Source organism: Rhinichthys klamathensis, unplaced genomic scaffold (assembly GCF_029890125.1).
Source record: "Rhinichthys klamathensis goyatoka isolate OS25496 unplaced genomic scaffold, OSU_Roscu_1.1 h1tg000011l_1, whole genome shotgun sequence".
Classification (NCBI taxonomy): domain Eukaryota; kingdom Metazoa; phylum Chordata; class Actinopteri; order Cypriniformes; family Leuciscidae; genus Rhinichthys; species Rhinichthys klamathensis.
The window spans coordinates 13,911,267-13,930,118 of NW_026606564.1; the positions used below are offsets into that span (position 1 = coordinate 13,911,267).

Below are 18,852 nucleotides of genomic sequence, written 5' to 3' on the forward strand. Positions count from 1 at the left end.
TATCGAGTTGATTCTCCTTTTAGACATTCAATACTGTATGTTAAAATCAGTTAGTTGTTTTACAGTAATTCCCAATGCTTGGAAAGTGAATTATTGTGAAAGGTATGAACAAATGAGAGAGATTTATTCATTATTGAGGTTTGAACTAACTCAGTATAGACTAGAATCTGTTTCAGTTCATCATCTGACAAACTAAAGATGATAAGCCACTCACACAATCACATTAAAAAATGTAAAATACATTTCCATGGTAACCAGTTTTCCTATGTCCTGATTTCCCATTGCGTGTGTATGAGTGTGTGTGTGTGGGAGGGGGAGCACTGGGGCAGAGAGAGAGAGCGAGAGCGAGCGAGAAATGGGGGCGGGTGAGTGCGAGAGATGAGGCAATATGTGATGGTAAAAGACCACATTCACTGTTATAGATCACAGTACCAGTGTAACAGGTATTACAAACTGTACTGCATTACACTGTTCATCTGCGCATCGAGTCTTTGACTGGCATTGGAGAATAAATGGGCTTGGTTTTGACAGAATTTCATGTTTAATAGCCTGAGAAGTATCAGTAGGGATTTAAAAGTGTCATTTTTGGACATTTTTTTAAAAGGATTTAATGAGTTTTGACAAGACAGAAATGGCAGGTTTTCCAACAGGCCACTCATAAGAAATGGATACAATGCTTTGAAAAAGACTTCTGATAAACCGGACTGTATTTTTGTAAAACATTTTTTTTTCTTTTTCACAAAAAAGTTTCTTTACGGAGTGCAACAGGCAGGACAGAGCAAACCTCGTGCCAAATTCTTCAAGCTGATTTGCCATTAGAAGAATGGAGTAAAGCTGGGATCTTCTATGAAAGCTGGGATTGATTATTCCAGATCTTGAGACATGGCTCAGTCTGAAGACGTGCCTATGGAGATGAGCGCCGAGGCGAAGGCAGAGAGCGAGTCCGCAGGGGCGATAAAACGGGCTCGGACCATGGCTCTCTACAACCCCATCCCAGCCAAACACAACTGTCTCACCGTCAACAGGTCTCTCTTTATCTTCGCTGAGAATAACTGCATAAGAAAATATGCAAAGAGGATTATAGAGTGGCCATATCCTTTAACAAGCTTTTCTTCTTTTACCAATGATAGAATGACCAATTGCATGCAATTATCACAGCTTTACTTGCCTATGTTTTTTTTTTTACTTAATGTTTTTGATAGAAGTTGGCTGTCCTTTTACTGTCAGTCGTTTGGTGAAATAATTTCAGACACATTTATTAAAGCTAGAAAGAAAACAAATAAATAATAATAATCTGCTGGCAAACCGGCAAGTTCTGTATTAAAAGGCGCAATCAGGTTTTTTGTAGACTAAGACTGTCATCTCATATTTCACTGGTTTGCATCTCTACCATAAAGAAATGTAAGACTTTGTGACACTAGACACTTTTTCTAGGGAGTAACTGTGTAATACAAAACTGTTGCCATAGTTCATAGTCAGAGCTGCTTGAGATTTAAGTATATTAAGAAATGTTAAAAAGAGTTGGTACGTAATTACTACATTCAAACTGGTTTTATAATTGTTTTTAGTTCCCTTCCATTACACAAGACCAAGGTCAATTTACCCAATATGAGATTAATACGATGAGTTCAATAGAAAGCATGTGGAGGCTTTTCTCGCATGTAATATCACACGTGTCTTTGCCAAGACACCAAAGCCTGCAATCAAAAGGTAGACAATTCAATATAAACGCACACATTTCAACGCACGCAACTCATTCTTCCAAAACCAAATAACCCTCTAACTGTAAATGTGGAAAACGTATCTCAAAATGTTCAAGAAATACAGATCGTATGTGCGTGTATGTAGTTCTTTGTCATGGATTGGATGTATTCATGTCCAATAACAACACTATTCAACAAGACCAAGGGACTAACCAAGACTAGTTAACCAATGACAAAACACACCTGAATACAATTCAATGCAAAAGAACAGAACTTAAAGTTCTTTACAAAATAAAGACATGACAAATAGTACAACAAAAAGACAAGAGCATGAAAGCATCAACCAAACAGTTACAGAGATCTTCCCGAGGCGCGGATTCCATATGGCCAAACGATTGCATAACATCCTAAACTTTATACAACTAAATAATTGCAAGTAAGACTCAATAATGGTTCAATGCTAGAGGATGATAACAGCTATAATCTGGGTTTGTTGCAACTGGGCTGTGACGATGATGCTAAAGTGGACCTGATCACAGGTTTCTGATCACTTTTCTGATCACCAATTGTCTTACAATTGGTTGACTTGTATTCCCCACTGTATTCCCCATGTCTTGTGGTCCCCACTGTCTGGAGAAACTGACTCTGGATGGCCAGGAGAGATACACTTGGGAACAAGGCTTGGTTTGGCTGATAGAGAAGCATGGGTGGACATGGTAGGCGCATTAGAAAAGGTGGATGTTGCTGGCATTGGAGCCAAGGCTGCTCTTACTTCACTTGAGACAAGAGCCGTGACATGGATCCCAGGGACATAACCAGCCTCAGGGAACTCATAAACGTCCTGGGGAACAGAGAATGCAGTGGATTCTGGACTGGCAGCCATAACATGACTCGGGACATGGGTGGTTTCCATGACAGGGAACTAAATAACTAAGTCCAGACACTGCCATAAACTCTGGAGGGGTATGCTGCAGAAATACGAAGCTCCTGGTTTGAGACGGGAGGTGTGAGTTCCTGCTTACGGTTTGTGGGAGATGTGAGCACCTTGGGTAATGGTAGTACACAGGTTTGGTCTTAGATGGACATGACCTCATCTGTAGCAGATATGGGTGCTGATTCAGGTTCATGGTAGGCATGAGTATAGACTCGTGGCTGTGAACGTGAGGTGAGAAAGCTGGCTTATTTGGGCAAAACTAAGAGGGAAAAAGTGATCACCATCCACCACTTCCACAGAATATGGTATGGAAGCTTGTTTCCACAAGAGAATAACAAATAAAAAAGGTAATTGCGACTTTTTATCTCACAATTCGAACTTTTTTTGTCATTGCGAGATATAAACTCGTAATTCGAGAAATAAACTCGCAATTCTGACTTTTTTTCTCGCAGTTGCGAGTTTATATCTCACAATTCTGACTTAATAACACACAGTTGCGACTTTATATCATGCAATTCTGACTTTATAACTCTCAATTGCGACTTTATATCACGCAATTCTGAGATGTAAACTTGGAATTCTGAGGAAAAAATTTGTCTTTATATAATGACAGATATGACAATTTTGAGAAAAGATGTTAGAATTGCGAGATATAAACTCGTAATTGCATGTTATAAAGTCAGAATTACGAGATTATATCTCGCAATTCTGACTTTATATCTCGCAATTCGGACTTTATGACACGCAGTTCTGACTTTATGACGCGCAAACTAGGCTCATTGGAAAAATATTTCTGTAAAATTACATTACGTTGCTTCTTGAACGTTTCGCAACACTTTCAATGTTAAATGTCCAGTGAGTGGCACTAAAAGTGCATTCAGTTTTAGGTAACACTTTACTTGAAGGGGTGTGCATAAGACTGACATGACACCTTCATAATCATGAGATGAAACATGTCATGAATATGAAGGAGGTTATATGCATATTTATGACATCTGTCATTAAGTGTCATTTGCCTAATTATGACATTTTTAATGCAATTTTTATACACTTTTATGCAATTTTTAATGCATTTTATACACCTTGACATAAATCAATATATCACCTGTCAGTGTCTTTGTCATGACAACTTGACATTACTAAGACAACACAACCTGTCATAAATATGTCATAAACATGACATAGCAGATTCATTATCAAACTTAAGAAACCACTTAGCTTTATGGGTTAACATTACATTAAACTGTCAGGTGGTTGGTTTTGACATTGGCTGTCATGAGGCCATTATAACTGTGTCAATGTAATGTTAACCCATAAAGCTAAGTGGTTTCTTAAGTTTGATAATTAATCTGCTATGTCATGTTTATGACATATTTATGACCATTTATGCCAAGTTGTCATTACCAAGACACTGACAGGTTATGATGTATTGGTTTATGTCAAGTTGTCATAACAAAGACATCTCAAACAATGTCATATTTGCATTAAAAATGTCATAATTGAGCGAATGACACTTAATGACAGTTGTCATAAACATGCATAAAACCTCCTTCATATTCATGACATGTGTTATGTCATGATTATGAAAGTGTCATGTCAGTCTTATGCACACCCCTTCAAGTAAAGTGTTACCCAGTTGGATCCAAAACAGATAAAAGTGAATCAATGTTGGTTGTTGTATATATTGTGGTAGTTGTGAAATGAAATGTCTGGTGAGTGGTGCTAAAAGGTTAATGCTCTATCGCTTTTGAAAAGAATGTACTACCAATAGTGTTAACAAAAGCAAACGTGGTGTAAAACCGCAATGACATTTTAGCAAGTACATTGTTGTGTCAGGTGAACTACCAAGTTTATTATGTCAGAAAAGCCATACTTGCGGAGATGGTTATGTGATGCAAACTGTATTAGTTTACAAATCAGGCACTATGGTCATAATATAGTCTAATGCAAAATAGGGTTTGCTTGTTGGGTTCATAGTTGATGGTCGTGTATTCTTTAACTGAGCAGAATTACATAAAGTTGGAATCCATGTGCATAATAAAAAGAAAAAGAAAAACCACAATGACAACTCCATTAGGTCCTCTAAAAAGTCAAAGTCAAGTCAAGTCAAAGTTTATTTATATAGCACTTTTTAAAAACAACAAGCGTTTAGCAAAGTGCTGTACACAAACATACTTATGCAATCAAACCAACATGACCAAAATACAAAAAATAAAAAACAGTAGAACAATAAAACAATAAAAGAATAAAACAGAACTCTCACACGGCGTCAAATGCCAAGCTGTAATAATAAGTTTTAAGATTCGATTTAAAAATAGTAATGGTTTGAGACTGCCTAATGAACAGGGGCAAACTATTCCACAACTTCGGTCCAGCCACTGAAAATGCTCTTTCACCCCTGGTTTTCAGTTTCACACGCGGGACTACTAAAAGCAAATGGTCAGCGGACCTAAGCGCTCTTGACGGAGCGTACTGCCTAATCAGTTCCGTCATATACCTGGGAGCGAGGCCATGAAGTGATTTAAATACAAACATCAAAATTTTGAATTTAATTCTAAAAGATACTGGTAACCAGTGAAGAGAGGACAAAATAGGTTTAATATGTTCTCGCTTTCGTGTACCTGTCAGCAAGCGAGCTGCAGCATTCTGGACCCTCTGCAGCCTAGAGAGAGAGGCCTGACTAATGCCTATGTAAAGGCCATTACAATAATCTAGACGTGATGAAATGAAAATATGGAGGAGTTTTTGAAAGTCTCTGGAAGACAGAAATGATTTCACCTTGGTGAGCTGTCTCAACTGGAAAAAACTCGATTTAACTACCAAGTTAATCTGTTTGTCCAGTTTAAAATCACAATCCATAGTAAAACCTAAATTTTTGACATAGGACTTCACTAATGGATTCAACTCAACTAGATCAAAATTTTGCGATTCATAAGTACCTCCAGGGGTAAAGAGTATTACCTCTGTTTTGTTTTCATTAAAACATAAGAAATTTTTTGCCATCCAGGCCTTAATTTCCTCAAGACACTGCAGTAAAGGCGCTAACGTACAAGTGTCTTTTCTATTCAGAGGCAGGTAAATCTGGGTGTCATCAGCATAGATATGAAACGATATTCCAAATTTCCTAAAAATATGACCCAGGGGCAATAAATATAAGGCGAACAACATAGGCCCCAAAATGGAACCCTGGGGGACGCCAGATGTGAGAGGAGCCGTTGAGGAGACAAATTCTCCAATACGAACTGAAAAAGTTCTTTCGGACAAATACGACTTAAACCAAGCCAACACATTACCCTCGATGCCAACACATTCTTCCAGACGTGAGACTAAAATCCCATGGTCTAAGGTATCAAATGCAGCTGAAAGATCCAGTAATAATAAAATCGCGCAATTTCCTGAGTCCGTAGTGAGTAATAGATCATTTGACACCCTCAGCAATGCAGTTTCTGTACTATGAAGAGACTTAAAACCAGACTGGAACACTTCATGGATACCATTTAAATTTAAAAATGCATTTAACTGTTCAAATACAACCTTTTCAAGTAATTTCGACAAAAATGAAAGTTTAGAGATCGGTCTAAAGTTTGCAAGAAGTGATGGGTCCAGATTAGATTTCTTAATAACCGGTTCCACCACTGCATGCTTAAAAGATTTGGGTACAACTCCTGTAGCCAGACTACTGTTAATAATAGCAAGGACCGACGAGCTAATAGCTTCAAATGAATCCTTTAATAGTCGTACAGGAATAATGTCTGTGCAACAAGTGGATAATTTCATTTTGTCAAAAATCTCCCTCAATGAAGTGAGAGACACCGGCGCAAACTGATTCAGGACAGCTACGTGCTCAACAACAATAGGTTGGAAAGTCAAAGAAGATACTATATTCGATCTAATTTCATCAATTTTATCAATAAAAAAGTTCAAAAATTGTTCACACAGTTCAGCAGAGGGTTCTAAGCAAGCCGCTTGCGGGGTATTCAAAACACTATTAATGGTGCTAAACAGTACAGAAGGTTTATGGGAGTTACTACTGATTATGTTCGATAGGTATTTTGATTTCTCCAATCTCACACATTTTTGATATTTAGACAAATTGTAGCGAAGAATGTCAAGTGAGATCTGTAACTTATCCTTCTTCCAGCGTCGTTCTGCCTTTCTGCATTCGAGTCTTATAGCTCTAGTAGTAGTATTCAGCCATGGTTGACCTTTACATCTATCTCGAACTGTCCTGAAAGGGGCAACAGTATCCAAAATGCTTTGGCATGCTAAAAAGAACGATGAAGTTAATTCTTCAGTAGTTAGTCCCCGTGATGACATCAAGTAATCCAGCTCAATTGAGTTAAAAGCCTCAGAAAATAAATGTGAAGTTGTGGGTTTTATTATCCGACGAAGACGTTTTGGAGCAGTCACTTTATAGTCCCGAGAAGTACATATCTCAAATAGGACAGGCAAATGGTCGGAAAAAGTGGCATCACAAACGTTGATGTTACTAATAGGCAGGCCATACGTCAAAAGCAAATCTAACGTATGCCCACATATATGGGTCGGACAAACAACAGACTGAGTTAAGTTAAAAGACTCCACAAGATTTAAAAAAGCTTTGACTAGAGGTTTTTCAGGACAGCACACATGGATATTAAAGTCCCCCACAATTAAGACCCGGTCATATTTGATCATGACATTGGCTAAATAATCAGAGAACTCATCAATAAAATCTTTGTTATAAGTAGGTGGGCGATAGACCACAGTGCACAATACAGGATGGTTCAGATCAAATTCGAAAACATTAAGTTCAAAGCTGGAGTAAGAGAAAGCGGACAAATGCCTACAGTTTAAGTGTTCTTTAAAAATAGTTGCTACTCCACCTCCGCGTCCGGTAAGCCGTGGAGAATTAAAATAGGTGCAGTTCAACGGTAAAACTTCAGAAAATACACTCGACTCACCAGCCCCGACCCAAGTCTCAGTCACGCACAACATATCCAGGTCTTTGTAAGTAAAAAAGTCATTCAAAATAAAGGACTTGTTGGCTAACGATCTAGCATTCACCAAAGCTATCCTCACAGGAGTAGAGTCTTTCAGCGACGAAGATTCAAAGACCAAGGACCGATGGAGAGTTGCATCCACACCTCTTTTAAACCGGGAAGCCAGAGTTACTACTGGGGGTTTAAGGCCCACAGACCGGTGAAAAGTTACATCCCCAGCTCTTTTGAACCTGGATGCCCAGTAGGTGATAATCGAAGGCTCTTTATCCGGGTCCACGTCAGTCAAAGGTACCAGCCACCTGTACACAGGATCCACGGTGCGCTGAGGCGCGCAGCAGCGGTAATTCACATTCCACACCCCAAACATCCCGCAACGATCCGCATTCGGGAACAAGGCCAAGAAAGTCTTTATTTTCACCAACCGACCACCTCGTTTCCCACGGCGTCTGAATCGCTTCTTTCTCCTGGGGAAACATGGGGTTCGGCGGAGATCAACAGGTATTTCACAGAGGAACGGTGGAAGGGAGGAATTGTTTGTTCCACCCCGGCTCACAAAATCGATCGGTACATTATCCAAACCAGACCTGATGTTCAAAAGCGTTTGGCGATCGTACGCTAACAGAGAGTCTGTAGTATTTAAAATAGTGGATAAAAACAAAGTAAAAATCCACATAACCGGGAGCAGCAGACGGCCAGCCATACCAACAGGCGCCATCAGAGGCGCCATCAGAGGCGCCAAAAAGATCATGTTCTGACAGTGAATAAAGGCTTTTCTCCGGGCTATAGTCAGAATGACATAAAGATTGTAACAAAGCCTCGGAGATGGGGAAATAAATGGCAAATGTCTTTTCCTAGCAATGCAATAGTAGGACAGTACCCAAGACACTATATTAATATTACACTCAAATCCAAGCCATTCTGTAAAGTTGATGTGTATTGCTATTTGTCCAGAATGGTATAGTCTGCATGTATTGTGGTCTATATGTTTATTTTTTATGTTATCTATTTGTTTAGGTTTTTTTTACAGTGAAGGATCAAGTGAATAAATAGGCTACAATTTTCATATAACAGCCAATTATCCAAGGAAGAAGCAGACATGTGGGTATGAGAAAATTATACGGTTAATTAGACTTGCTGACTACTATTTTTCTACTGCTAATAGTAGTAACCCTGATTTAGTTCCGGATGCTTGTTCATGTATAAGCCCATCCTCTCAGTGTACTCTATAGCATGGCTTTCATTACTTGTTCTTTTCAACAAAATTAACCACTATGTCACACAATAAACAATATATTCCATGTTTCCTAAAAATCCGTTAACTTTGATTAAATTCACAAGTGTCAGCTACCAATCCAATCAGCAGGAACTGGTCACTGCACATACTTATGAGGATTGCACCCGTTTTTTCATATTTGAGTCTGGAAATGCATTACAAGCAGCGTTCGAATGTTTCTCAGGTGAGCAAAACTCAGTCAATCCTCCCTGGAGGAGGTTAAGTGTTGAATGCTGGTTGCCATGGCAATCCTTGCTGCTAGAGAGATGCCAAAAATAAAAAAGCTGAAGATTCTTGGTTAGTGCCCCTGATTGAGTTGACATTACTATGCGTATTATTTTATAATGCCATTTGTGTGTGTGTGTGTGTGTGTGTGTGTGTGTGTGTGTGTGTGTGTGTGTGTGTGTGTGTGTGTGTGTGTGTGTGTGTGTGTGTGTGTGTGGCTGTGTTATAGCTTCCAAGTATTTTACCACTCTTGCAACCATCTTTTTATCTGAAAAGAATGGTGAAATTTGGTGCTCTGGTTGCTCAGAAAGTATTAGCACATTTCTCTACAAGCTGCATGATTTGAGGGATCATTCATGTCTGTAGAACAGTCAGTGCAGGAGACTTACTGTAAGTTTTTAATTGTTCAAATTACTAAATATGATCAACAGGAAAAGTGATGTTTGCCCCAGCACACACACACACTACTAAAACCCTTCTTTGTTCGCTTTTGAAGCGGGTTTATTTGGTGATGATGTCATTGGCCTCATGTATTGTATATGCCATTGAGGATTACCCTTTGATCACCCCCTCAGACAAGCTTTAGAGAACATGAATGAATTTGGATTTCCATTAATTTGGAATTGCTGTGAAATGCTCATTAAGTGTAAAAAAAACCCATAGATATTAGATATAGATTTAACAAAAGATATTCTCACATGAGTTAGCTAATATTTTTTTCCTCCCATCGTATGCAATAAAAAAAACTCAGCGTTTTTTTTTTTCCACAAAAACCAAGGCCATGTGGCAATTTAATGGTCGTTCAAATTTCCAAGTTTACAAGAATCAATCAATCCAAAAGTAATTTTGTAAATCCCCTTTGACCTCTGCCAAGCACATGCATTTTAAAAATAGTATTTTATTTCTGAAATACTGGAAACGGTTTACAAGAACAATATTAGGTCATCGCTTCACTCAGTTCATAATAATAAAAAGAAAAGTTTTTAAACTTAAAAAGGCTCATTATTATGTCAGCACCATTTTTGCAATAAAAAAAATAATTATATACATTTATATAAAATAGGATACTTAAATGTTGAACATGTTGAAACAAAAAGAGCAGTATCTAATTGCAGCAATCTTTAGTTTATTAACAAACTCAGAATAACAAAAAAATAAATAAAAAATACTCAGGCGTCACAGAAATCTCAAAATCACGAACAGAACTACCACCACACAAAGATGAAATTTAGACAAAAACTAACAGAAAACATGATCAATATATACCAAAAAACAAAGGGAGGAAACGAGAAACAGGTGGATCACATTAATCAAACAATGAATTACCCGGTCCCACTTTATATTAAGTGTCCTACTATGTACGACCATTTAAATTAATAATTTGATGCAATGCACTTATTGTGGACATGCATGTTTTTACATTGTACTTACATTTTAAAATACCTGCATGTAAATACATCTATAATTACACTGTTGACCTTCCCTTACACCTCAACCCACACTTAAACCTACCCATACCACCAAACCTGTCCCTAAAATGATCCGTACCCCACCTAAATAACTTTGCAAAACAATAAGTACATTGTACTTTTTTTATGTAAGTACAGTACATAGTCGTTTAAGGGATAGTTCCCCCAAAAATGAAAATTACCCAATGATTTACTTACCCTCAAGCCATTCTTATTTTAGACAAACACAATCTGAGATATATTAAGGCCTTCTGAAGATAATTGATGCGTTTCTTTAAGAAAAATATACTTAAAACTTTAAAAACTAAAACTAGATCCGAGGAGATGAAGACCCAGGGCAACACAGATGGACTGGAGGGTTTAGGTGGAACCGCAGGCTCACAGGACCAAGGTGGAGATGAGGGGATCGGCAGACCGGGGCAGAGTAGATGGTGAAGCCGGAGGGAGGGAAGAGCCCGTGGAGTCAAAGGGGTGGAGGGACGAGGTATAGCCGGAGGACCGGAAGTCCATGGCGCAACCAAGGTGATGACTGACCAAGGAAGAGCCAGAGGAATGAGGGAGCATGGCGAAGTCTGAGGGATGGCGGACCATGGTGGAGCCGAGGGAGCATGGAGCCAAGGTGGAGCTGATGGTTCGACAGCCTGAAGTAGAGTCCAGGGCTTGGACTGGAGACCTGAAAGCCCAAGACGGATCCGAGCTGCAAGGAGAAGCCAGCGAAGGAGGAGCCAAAGGGCTGAAGGGAGCCAGCAGAGATGGGGCCAAAGAACTGGATGGCATAGGCAGAGGAGGTGGGAGTGGGGGGCTGGGTGGCATCATCAAAACCAGGCGTCACAGAATTATCAAAACCATGGACAGAATAACCACACCAAACATAGACAAAATTGGAACAAAGACTATCGTCTCAACATACAGTATACTAACAAAAACTAAGGGAGGAAACGAGAAAAAGGTGGATCACATTAATCGAACAATGAATAACCATAGTAACAAATGCAAAACAAAGGAAACAGAACAGGAAACAATGATACAAGGAAAAAAAAACATCTGAGAGTCAAACTCAAATACAGTCAGAAGGTGAAATAACGCGACACTGACCGTGTGAAAGGGCGTCTTTCCGGGTCCATGGGATCACAAAACTCGCTCCTCAACCATAAAATTGTCTATGATTGCTGATATAGTATTATCACAACACCTCTTGAGTATTTTTACCTGAGATACTACTTGTGTAGTACCAATTTATCAGATGCATCTTTCTATATAGATTCTACATAGATTTCTAAAAAAATGTTATAAAATAAATACGGAAAGCCAAATGGTGGACACTGCTAAGACTGTCCATTTTAATATTTGCCTAATTTCTCTGCTCAATTACATGTGTTTATTATAAGCGGCCACTATAAGCGGGAAACGGATAAATCAAATAATTCATCATGCATGATGCATGCAACCACAGCACATAACCTTCTGTAACACCCACATCTGTAACACACAGTCCCAACTCTGCAATAAACACAGAGATGTTAGTCCCGTCCTTATCAGTACATGATAAGAATTGTAACTCAGAACAGTGTTTAGAAAACTTGTCCCGAATAGAGATTTGGTGTTTAACACATTTGCAAGGTTTTGCTAGGGAGTTTTCTTATAATTCTGTCTATGGATATTGTCTGTATTGTTTTTGATCCCATGGCTGGTCTCTGTCAATTAAATTCCACACTCTTATTTGTCCAATCTGACAACTCCATTTGACATTTCTGTTGTATACTGTTTTAGTTACAAAAAACATTAATGTGAAATTCTTTGGAAGATCATTTGATGATCTGAGACTATAAGACAGACTGGTCCAAGCTAAACCAAAACGCAGGACCCTAAAACACATGTTTTTATCACTTAGAGATTTGCATTTAGGGTTATGTTTGTCCCAAGGAGTTTAGTGACCCAAAGTATATGGCAAAAATTACGGAATGGCTTGGAAAAATAATTTTACTATGGCCTCAAACATGTTTTAAGACCTGAAAATTGTGTTTGACACTGTTGGACCAAAGTTCATTGAAGTATCAGTACCATCTTCCAGGTTTTAGTTTAACTGTTCTCATAATGATGACTCACACTTGTTTCCTACACAACAATATAACTACCGGCAGTTTCAGATGGTGCTTACAAAATTGTTCAAATTGCTTCGAATTTGTTTGCTATTCATGGATGCACAATGATTTTCAGTGACAGTCCAGTTTACAGCCCATTCTTTCTGCAATCCAACTGTAAAGTCAAAAGTAACATTTTCTCATTTCCTTACTTATCAATACAATTTTAGATTGGGCATCCAGGATTTAAGAATCTGAGAAATAAGTACTAAATTATTTCAGTTAAAACAAGGAATGATATCTGCAGCTGAAGTTCGGACAGTACTGAAATGGTTTAAATATCGCTCTTCACTATTAGAGCTTGCTTGAGAAATGAATTCAAATAGAAAAACTTGTCAATATCCAGCACTAGAAAAAGTGATGTCAATAATTAAGACTTCTTTACTTGTTTAGGGGCATATTTTGCTTGCTTTAAAGGGTGGCCTATATTTTAAAAGCATTGTAGATTCTGATCTACTCTTCTACTAGGAAGACATTTTATGTTCATCTGGTCGTCCAGTGGTAGTGTCAGAATCAACTGAAAGCAGAGATGTGTCGTTTTCCACATTGACACAGGTTCCCAAGGCATTCTGGTGGATGCAGCCAGCAAAGCTAAAGAAAGAGATTCTAGACTCACAGTGTTGCCAGAATATAATTGTGATGTTTACTCACTTAAATTGCATCCCTGAGCCATGCACTCTAAAAAGAAATCCAGGGGATCTATTACCACAACTTAAATACATTCATGGTCGCAAGTTAAAAATTCTGATTTATTGATTTGTTTAAACTTTTTAAGTTTAAGTTCAGTTTTGATGAATTCTCTTGACATAATAATGTTGATCATCACATCAACTTAATATTTGGCTGTAATTCTAACTCAAATTTGTTCATTAATTGATTTTTTGGTTACAATTTAATTGAATGTTAATTAAGTACATGTACTTACTATATAGAGTTATGTTTAGGGTTAGTTACTTATAAATATGCATAATGTACTGTGATTACTATACTTGTGTAAATACGTCACCTTAAAATAAAGTGTTACTCATTTTCTTTTTTAAATTAAGTTGAAAATTGGGCAGTGGGTTTGTAGTTCCCCGCATCATTTGCATAGACTGAGAGTATAAGGAGAGTTGACTGTTGAATTTGATTTTAAATGTTGAAATCAAGTGTTTTTTATATGTTTTTATGTGTTTCTCTATATGTTTATTTTACTGAAATACATATAAAGAATTGGTTCCAATAGCACCACTCAAGTAGTTGGAACAACTTAGTTTCATTAGATGTTGTCATATCTCAGAATATTAATGCAAACTGTTGGATGATATTCATTCATTCATTTATTCACTATCAAAATGTGTGTTAGAGTGTGTCAGACTACATTTAATGGATGCGAATGTGCTATTATGGGCTGCACCAACGATCATTTCCAATCTACAATTCTACCACTTGTAGACATGTTGGGTTTGAGTCGACTAGTTGTGGATAAACCACTACGAAGCTAATCAAGGCTGACAGGAGCTAAAGCAAGACAATGCAGCCACTGTGAATCTGTCAATGAAGATATGCATGCTTCTCACCTGCATCATCCACTCAAACACTGCAGCACTGAGCTGGATTTTACTGGATGACAAGTCAACTAATGAGTAGTCATGCATTTAATCAAACAAGTCCATATGCTACTGATACATAGGGTCATTCCATGTGAAAATGGGTAAAATTCAACAATTTGAACATGAAGTCGCATTGGGATCAACATTTCTATGTGATTGAACCATAGGGCCTTTAAAATGAAGATTTCAAAAGAAAGGTTGATTAAGAATTAGTATCTAAAAGGGTATTAAGATATATTTAATACTTTTATAGAGTACAGGCATGCAAACTTTGGAAAAATAATATTTATGGGACTCAGGCAGGTATTTTCTATGCAATTGTGTTGATAGAAAAACATGAGATACATTTCTAGTTTCAGCATTATTTGTTGTTCTTTTTTTTCATTATTTATGTATTTTTAATTGCATACATACAGATTTTTTTTTCAAGATACACATATAGACCAAAAAAAAAAAAAAGATAAAAAACAATATAAAAATAGACGATAACAATCGTTGTTCAGATATTCCTCTTTAAAAGAAAAAAATATCAACTGTATGCAAAGTGTCCCACATTTGGTTTTTGACCACTGAAAATGTGTTTAATTGACAAATTTACTCATGGATCCGCATTAAGGTCTCCATATCTTTGGGATTGAACCATATACTGTAGGGCCTTTAAAATGAAGTTACCAAAAGAAATGTTTGTTAAGAACCAAAATCTAAAAGAATATTAAGATATCTTTAACAATTCTTAAGTTACAGGCATGCAAACTTGGGGAAAAAAACACAAGAAGTGCTTTTCCCCATTTTTGACTTTTACTCTTGCCATATAATGCAACAAAGATTGCTTAAGTCAACAGATTTAACCACCAATCTCTGTGTAAAGTTTCTAAAGTCATTTTTAACCCCCTGTAATTTGGCTCCAAATCTCAGGAACAATTTGTCATTTTGACAACTCTCTACAGAATGGTAAATATGCATCCATGATATTTAATATTTTGGCTTTCTTCTTCATTTAAGTATTTCTTTCACCAGACAAAAAATGATCAAAATCAACATCTTTAGCCGGGGACCTCTGGTTGAGTTGACACGGAATGACTCATAACAATTTATGTGTATACAGTGTATGTTCCTACTGAAGAGAAAAGGGTATTAATGCAGGTATGCTGGATTTTTGGATGTGTTGAGTAGTAAGTATAGAGACGGTGAGTCTTGAAGAGAAGAGTCTTTCATTGTTTAGATGCGAGCTGGAATGTTTAGATTCAATATAGTTCTCATTTTGTTAGAAATGAAGTGCGTTATGTCCTCTGATTTAATATTTGCCTTGACTTCTTATGCCATTACTCCATTTGAGTATATGATCCTGGCCACCATCATAGCCAACTGTATTGTTTTATCCCTGGAGCAACATCTTCCTGGTGAGGACAAGACACCTATGTCCAAAAGGCTGGTAAGCATTAAAAACATAAATATACCCATATTCTAGAGAAACAAAACTAAACCTTCAAAAGGTTTTGCTACTACTTATACTACTTATTATTTAAATTATTTGACTCCCAGAGTCCAAAATAAACTAATGTCAACCAACAGCATTTCCTAATGAACATGGCAACCAACTTAACTATGCAACAATACAAATCTTCAATTACACCACCACAGCACATACACTTGCTAGTTTTTCAACCTTCACTAACACTAGCAAACCTGGCCAATTTCCTAGGCACAAATTAAGCAAATCTCATAACCACTGAACACTGTACTTATAGTTCCCCTGGGCTGGGTTAGGAGAAGTATGTCCCTACAAAAGAAACTTGCTTACAATACCAACTCTGAAAATTAAATCTGATCATTTGTTTTGTTTAATAATTTTATCTGTTTCTTTATCATTGGGTCCATTAGGAGAAGACAGAGCCTTATTTCATTGGGATCTTCTGTTTTGAGGCTGGTATCAAGCTGGTGGCACTTGGCTTTGTTTTTCACAAGGGTTCCTATCTCAGGAATGGCTGGAATGTAATGGACTTCATTGTTGTGCTAAGTGGGTAAGTGATTTTTTTTTCAATACTTCAAAGTTATGAATAGTTTGAGATAACAGGTGAGAGTTATACAACTATTAATTTTTTTTTTTTAAATCTGATAGGACTGTAAAGAGGTAGTAGGTATCTGGCCTAAGAGTTCTGCCATGTGTAATATCGGATAGGTGTGCACAATCATCCGTAATAAAAACAGGCACTCTCAAGTACAAAAGCAGGAGGATTCTCCCATGGTGGCGTAATGTCCTATGCTGTCTTATACTACACTTTAAACAACTTCCCTAAGCACTTCTTCATGGGGTATTTTGAAAGCCCATTCCTCTAACTTAATTGGGTGAGGGAAGTTCCAGCGGATCTTAACATCATAAATTCTTCCCGAGTGACCTATTCATATACGACAGAATCGAACTGAATCAAACTTTAGTTCTGAGTTCATGATGGAAGACGCACATCCGAAGTAGCACAGCAGCAAATGAGCCGATAAGCATGTCCAGGTGGGTTATGAAACCAAAGAACCATTTTGAAATGAACGAATAAAAAAGAACCGAATGAGCCAGTTCTGTCAAAGTTGGTTATCCTTGGAAAACCTCGACAGTCAGAACTGGTTCTTTTTGAGTCGGATATGAACAAAAAGCTTTTTTAACTCTGCCTGTAGGTTTGATTCAATCAGTCAAAACAGTAATTTGGTTGAGTAAACCATCTGGACATGCTTATTGGCTCATTTGGTGCTGCGCGCTACTTCAGATGTGTGTGTTGCGTCATCAACCCAGAACTAGAGTCCGATTCAGTTAGATTCTGAACCGGCTCGACCGTTTAAGGCTTAATCACTACTCCATATCCCACAATGCAGCTATTTGTAGTTTACTATTAGTTACACAATGTTACATGTTTGTGTATTTTTAAAACATTTTCTCAATAGCCCAAGCATACCCATAGGTCCATAGAGTGCTACATAAAAAGATTCATATAAAACATAACTGTAAATAATAAATCAGCTCCATAGAAGGTTCCAAGTGATCAAGGGCTTAAGGCATTCCGCTTAAACCCATTGCACAGGCTCCGTCAGTAGTGGGCACTCATGCAACGTAAGCAATGTCCATGAGTTGGAAGGAAGTTAGAGAATTCCTAAATTAGAACACAGTCACTACTGGATTATCTGCCCTACAGGCTAAATACATTTCTTGGCTGCTGGGCTGAGTTTATGAGTAGGTTGTGAACAGCAGGCCACCTCCTCAATGAACTGTTTCTGTATACCTCTGTTCCAACTTGCCTTCACAGTTGTGCATTGCATCTACTACATTAGAGTACAAAATACATTACACAAGTTAGTAGATGCAAGGATGCCAAAAGACTCAATAGTTTAGACTGAATGTTTGTCTGATGAGGATATGGTGAAATCAACTACCCACATACATACCCACATACATTACATGCATTAAAGGAACACTCCGACTTTTTGGGACTTTAGCCTATTCACCGTATCCCCCAGAGTTAGATAAGTCCATACATACCTTTTTCATCTCCGTGCTTGCTATAAGTCTGTTTGACGCACCCACCGCTAGCCTAGCTTAGCACAAAGACTGGATGTAAATGGTTGCAGCTAGCATACTAATCCAAATAAGTGACAAAATAGCGCAAACATGTTCCTATTTACATGTTGTGATTTGTATAGTCACAGAGTGTACAAAAAACAAAGTCACATGAGACACAGACATATTTTAACCGTATAAATACTGGGAACTATATTCTCTGAAGGCGAAGCACTGCTACTTGGGCGGAGTGATAACCGCAGCACCTGAGACGTACCGTACCCAAACTCTGAACGAACTCTCTGCTCCTCACCACAGCGCGTCTCAGGTGCTGCGGTTATCACTCCGCCCAAGTAGCAGTGCTTCGCCTTCAGAGAATATAGTTCCCAGTATTTATACGGTTAAAATATGTCTGTGTCTCATGTGACTTTGTTTTTTGTACACTCTGTGACTATACAAATCACAACATGTAAAAAGGAACATGTTTGCGCTATTTTGTCACTTATTTGGATTAGTATGCTAGCTGCAACCATTTACATCCAGTCTTTGTGCTAAGCTAGGCTAGCGGTGGGTGCGTCAAACAGACTTATAGCACGCACGGAGATGAAAAAGGTATGTATGGACTTATCTAACTCTGGGGGATAAGGTGAATAGGCTAAAGTCCCAAAAAGTCGGAGTGTTCCTTTAAATAATTAGGATGGAAACAGATTGTGTGACAGAAACTGGACGGTAGAATCCCAAAAAAAAAGAAAAGTACTGATTATGATTGTGAAGACCAAATGTATTTGCATACAAATATACAAACAGAATACTTCTCATTTGTTTAACAACTGATTATATTGACACTATCACACCAGCAAATTCTTCATTCTATATGATACGTACTAGATAATAACCTGTGTAATTTAGGCCAAATTAAAGAAACGTTGTGTAGAAATCTGCATATGAGGTGCATGTAGAGTTTAACAGGTCACACACAATTTTTAAATACA

General features: G+C 37.7%; 1 protein-coding gene across 1 annotated transcript in view; it reads left to right on the forward strand.

Moving 5' to 3' along the window:
• The first annotated feature begins 727 nt into the window (after positions 1-727).
• The window catches only part of cacna1eb (calcium channel, voltage-dependent, R type, alpha 1E subunit b), a 116,065-nt gene continuing 97,940 nt past the window's right edge, over positions 728-18,852 (forward strand). Inside the window, exons 1-3 of the mRNA XM_056265621.1 lie at positions 728-1,090; positions 15,645-15,751; positions 16,201-16,340. Coding sequence (XP_056121596.1) covers positions 883-1,090; positions 15,645-15,751; positions 16,201-16,340 — 455 coding nt within the window. The 5' untranslated portion in view covers positions 728-882. The remainder of the gene's footprint in view (positions 1,091-15,644; positions 15,752-16,200; positions 16,341-18,852) is intronic.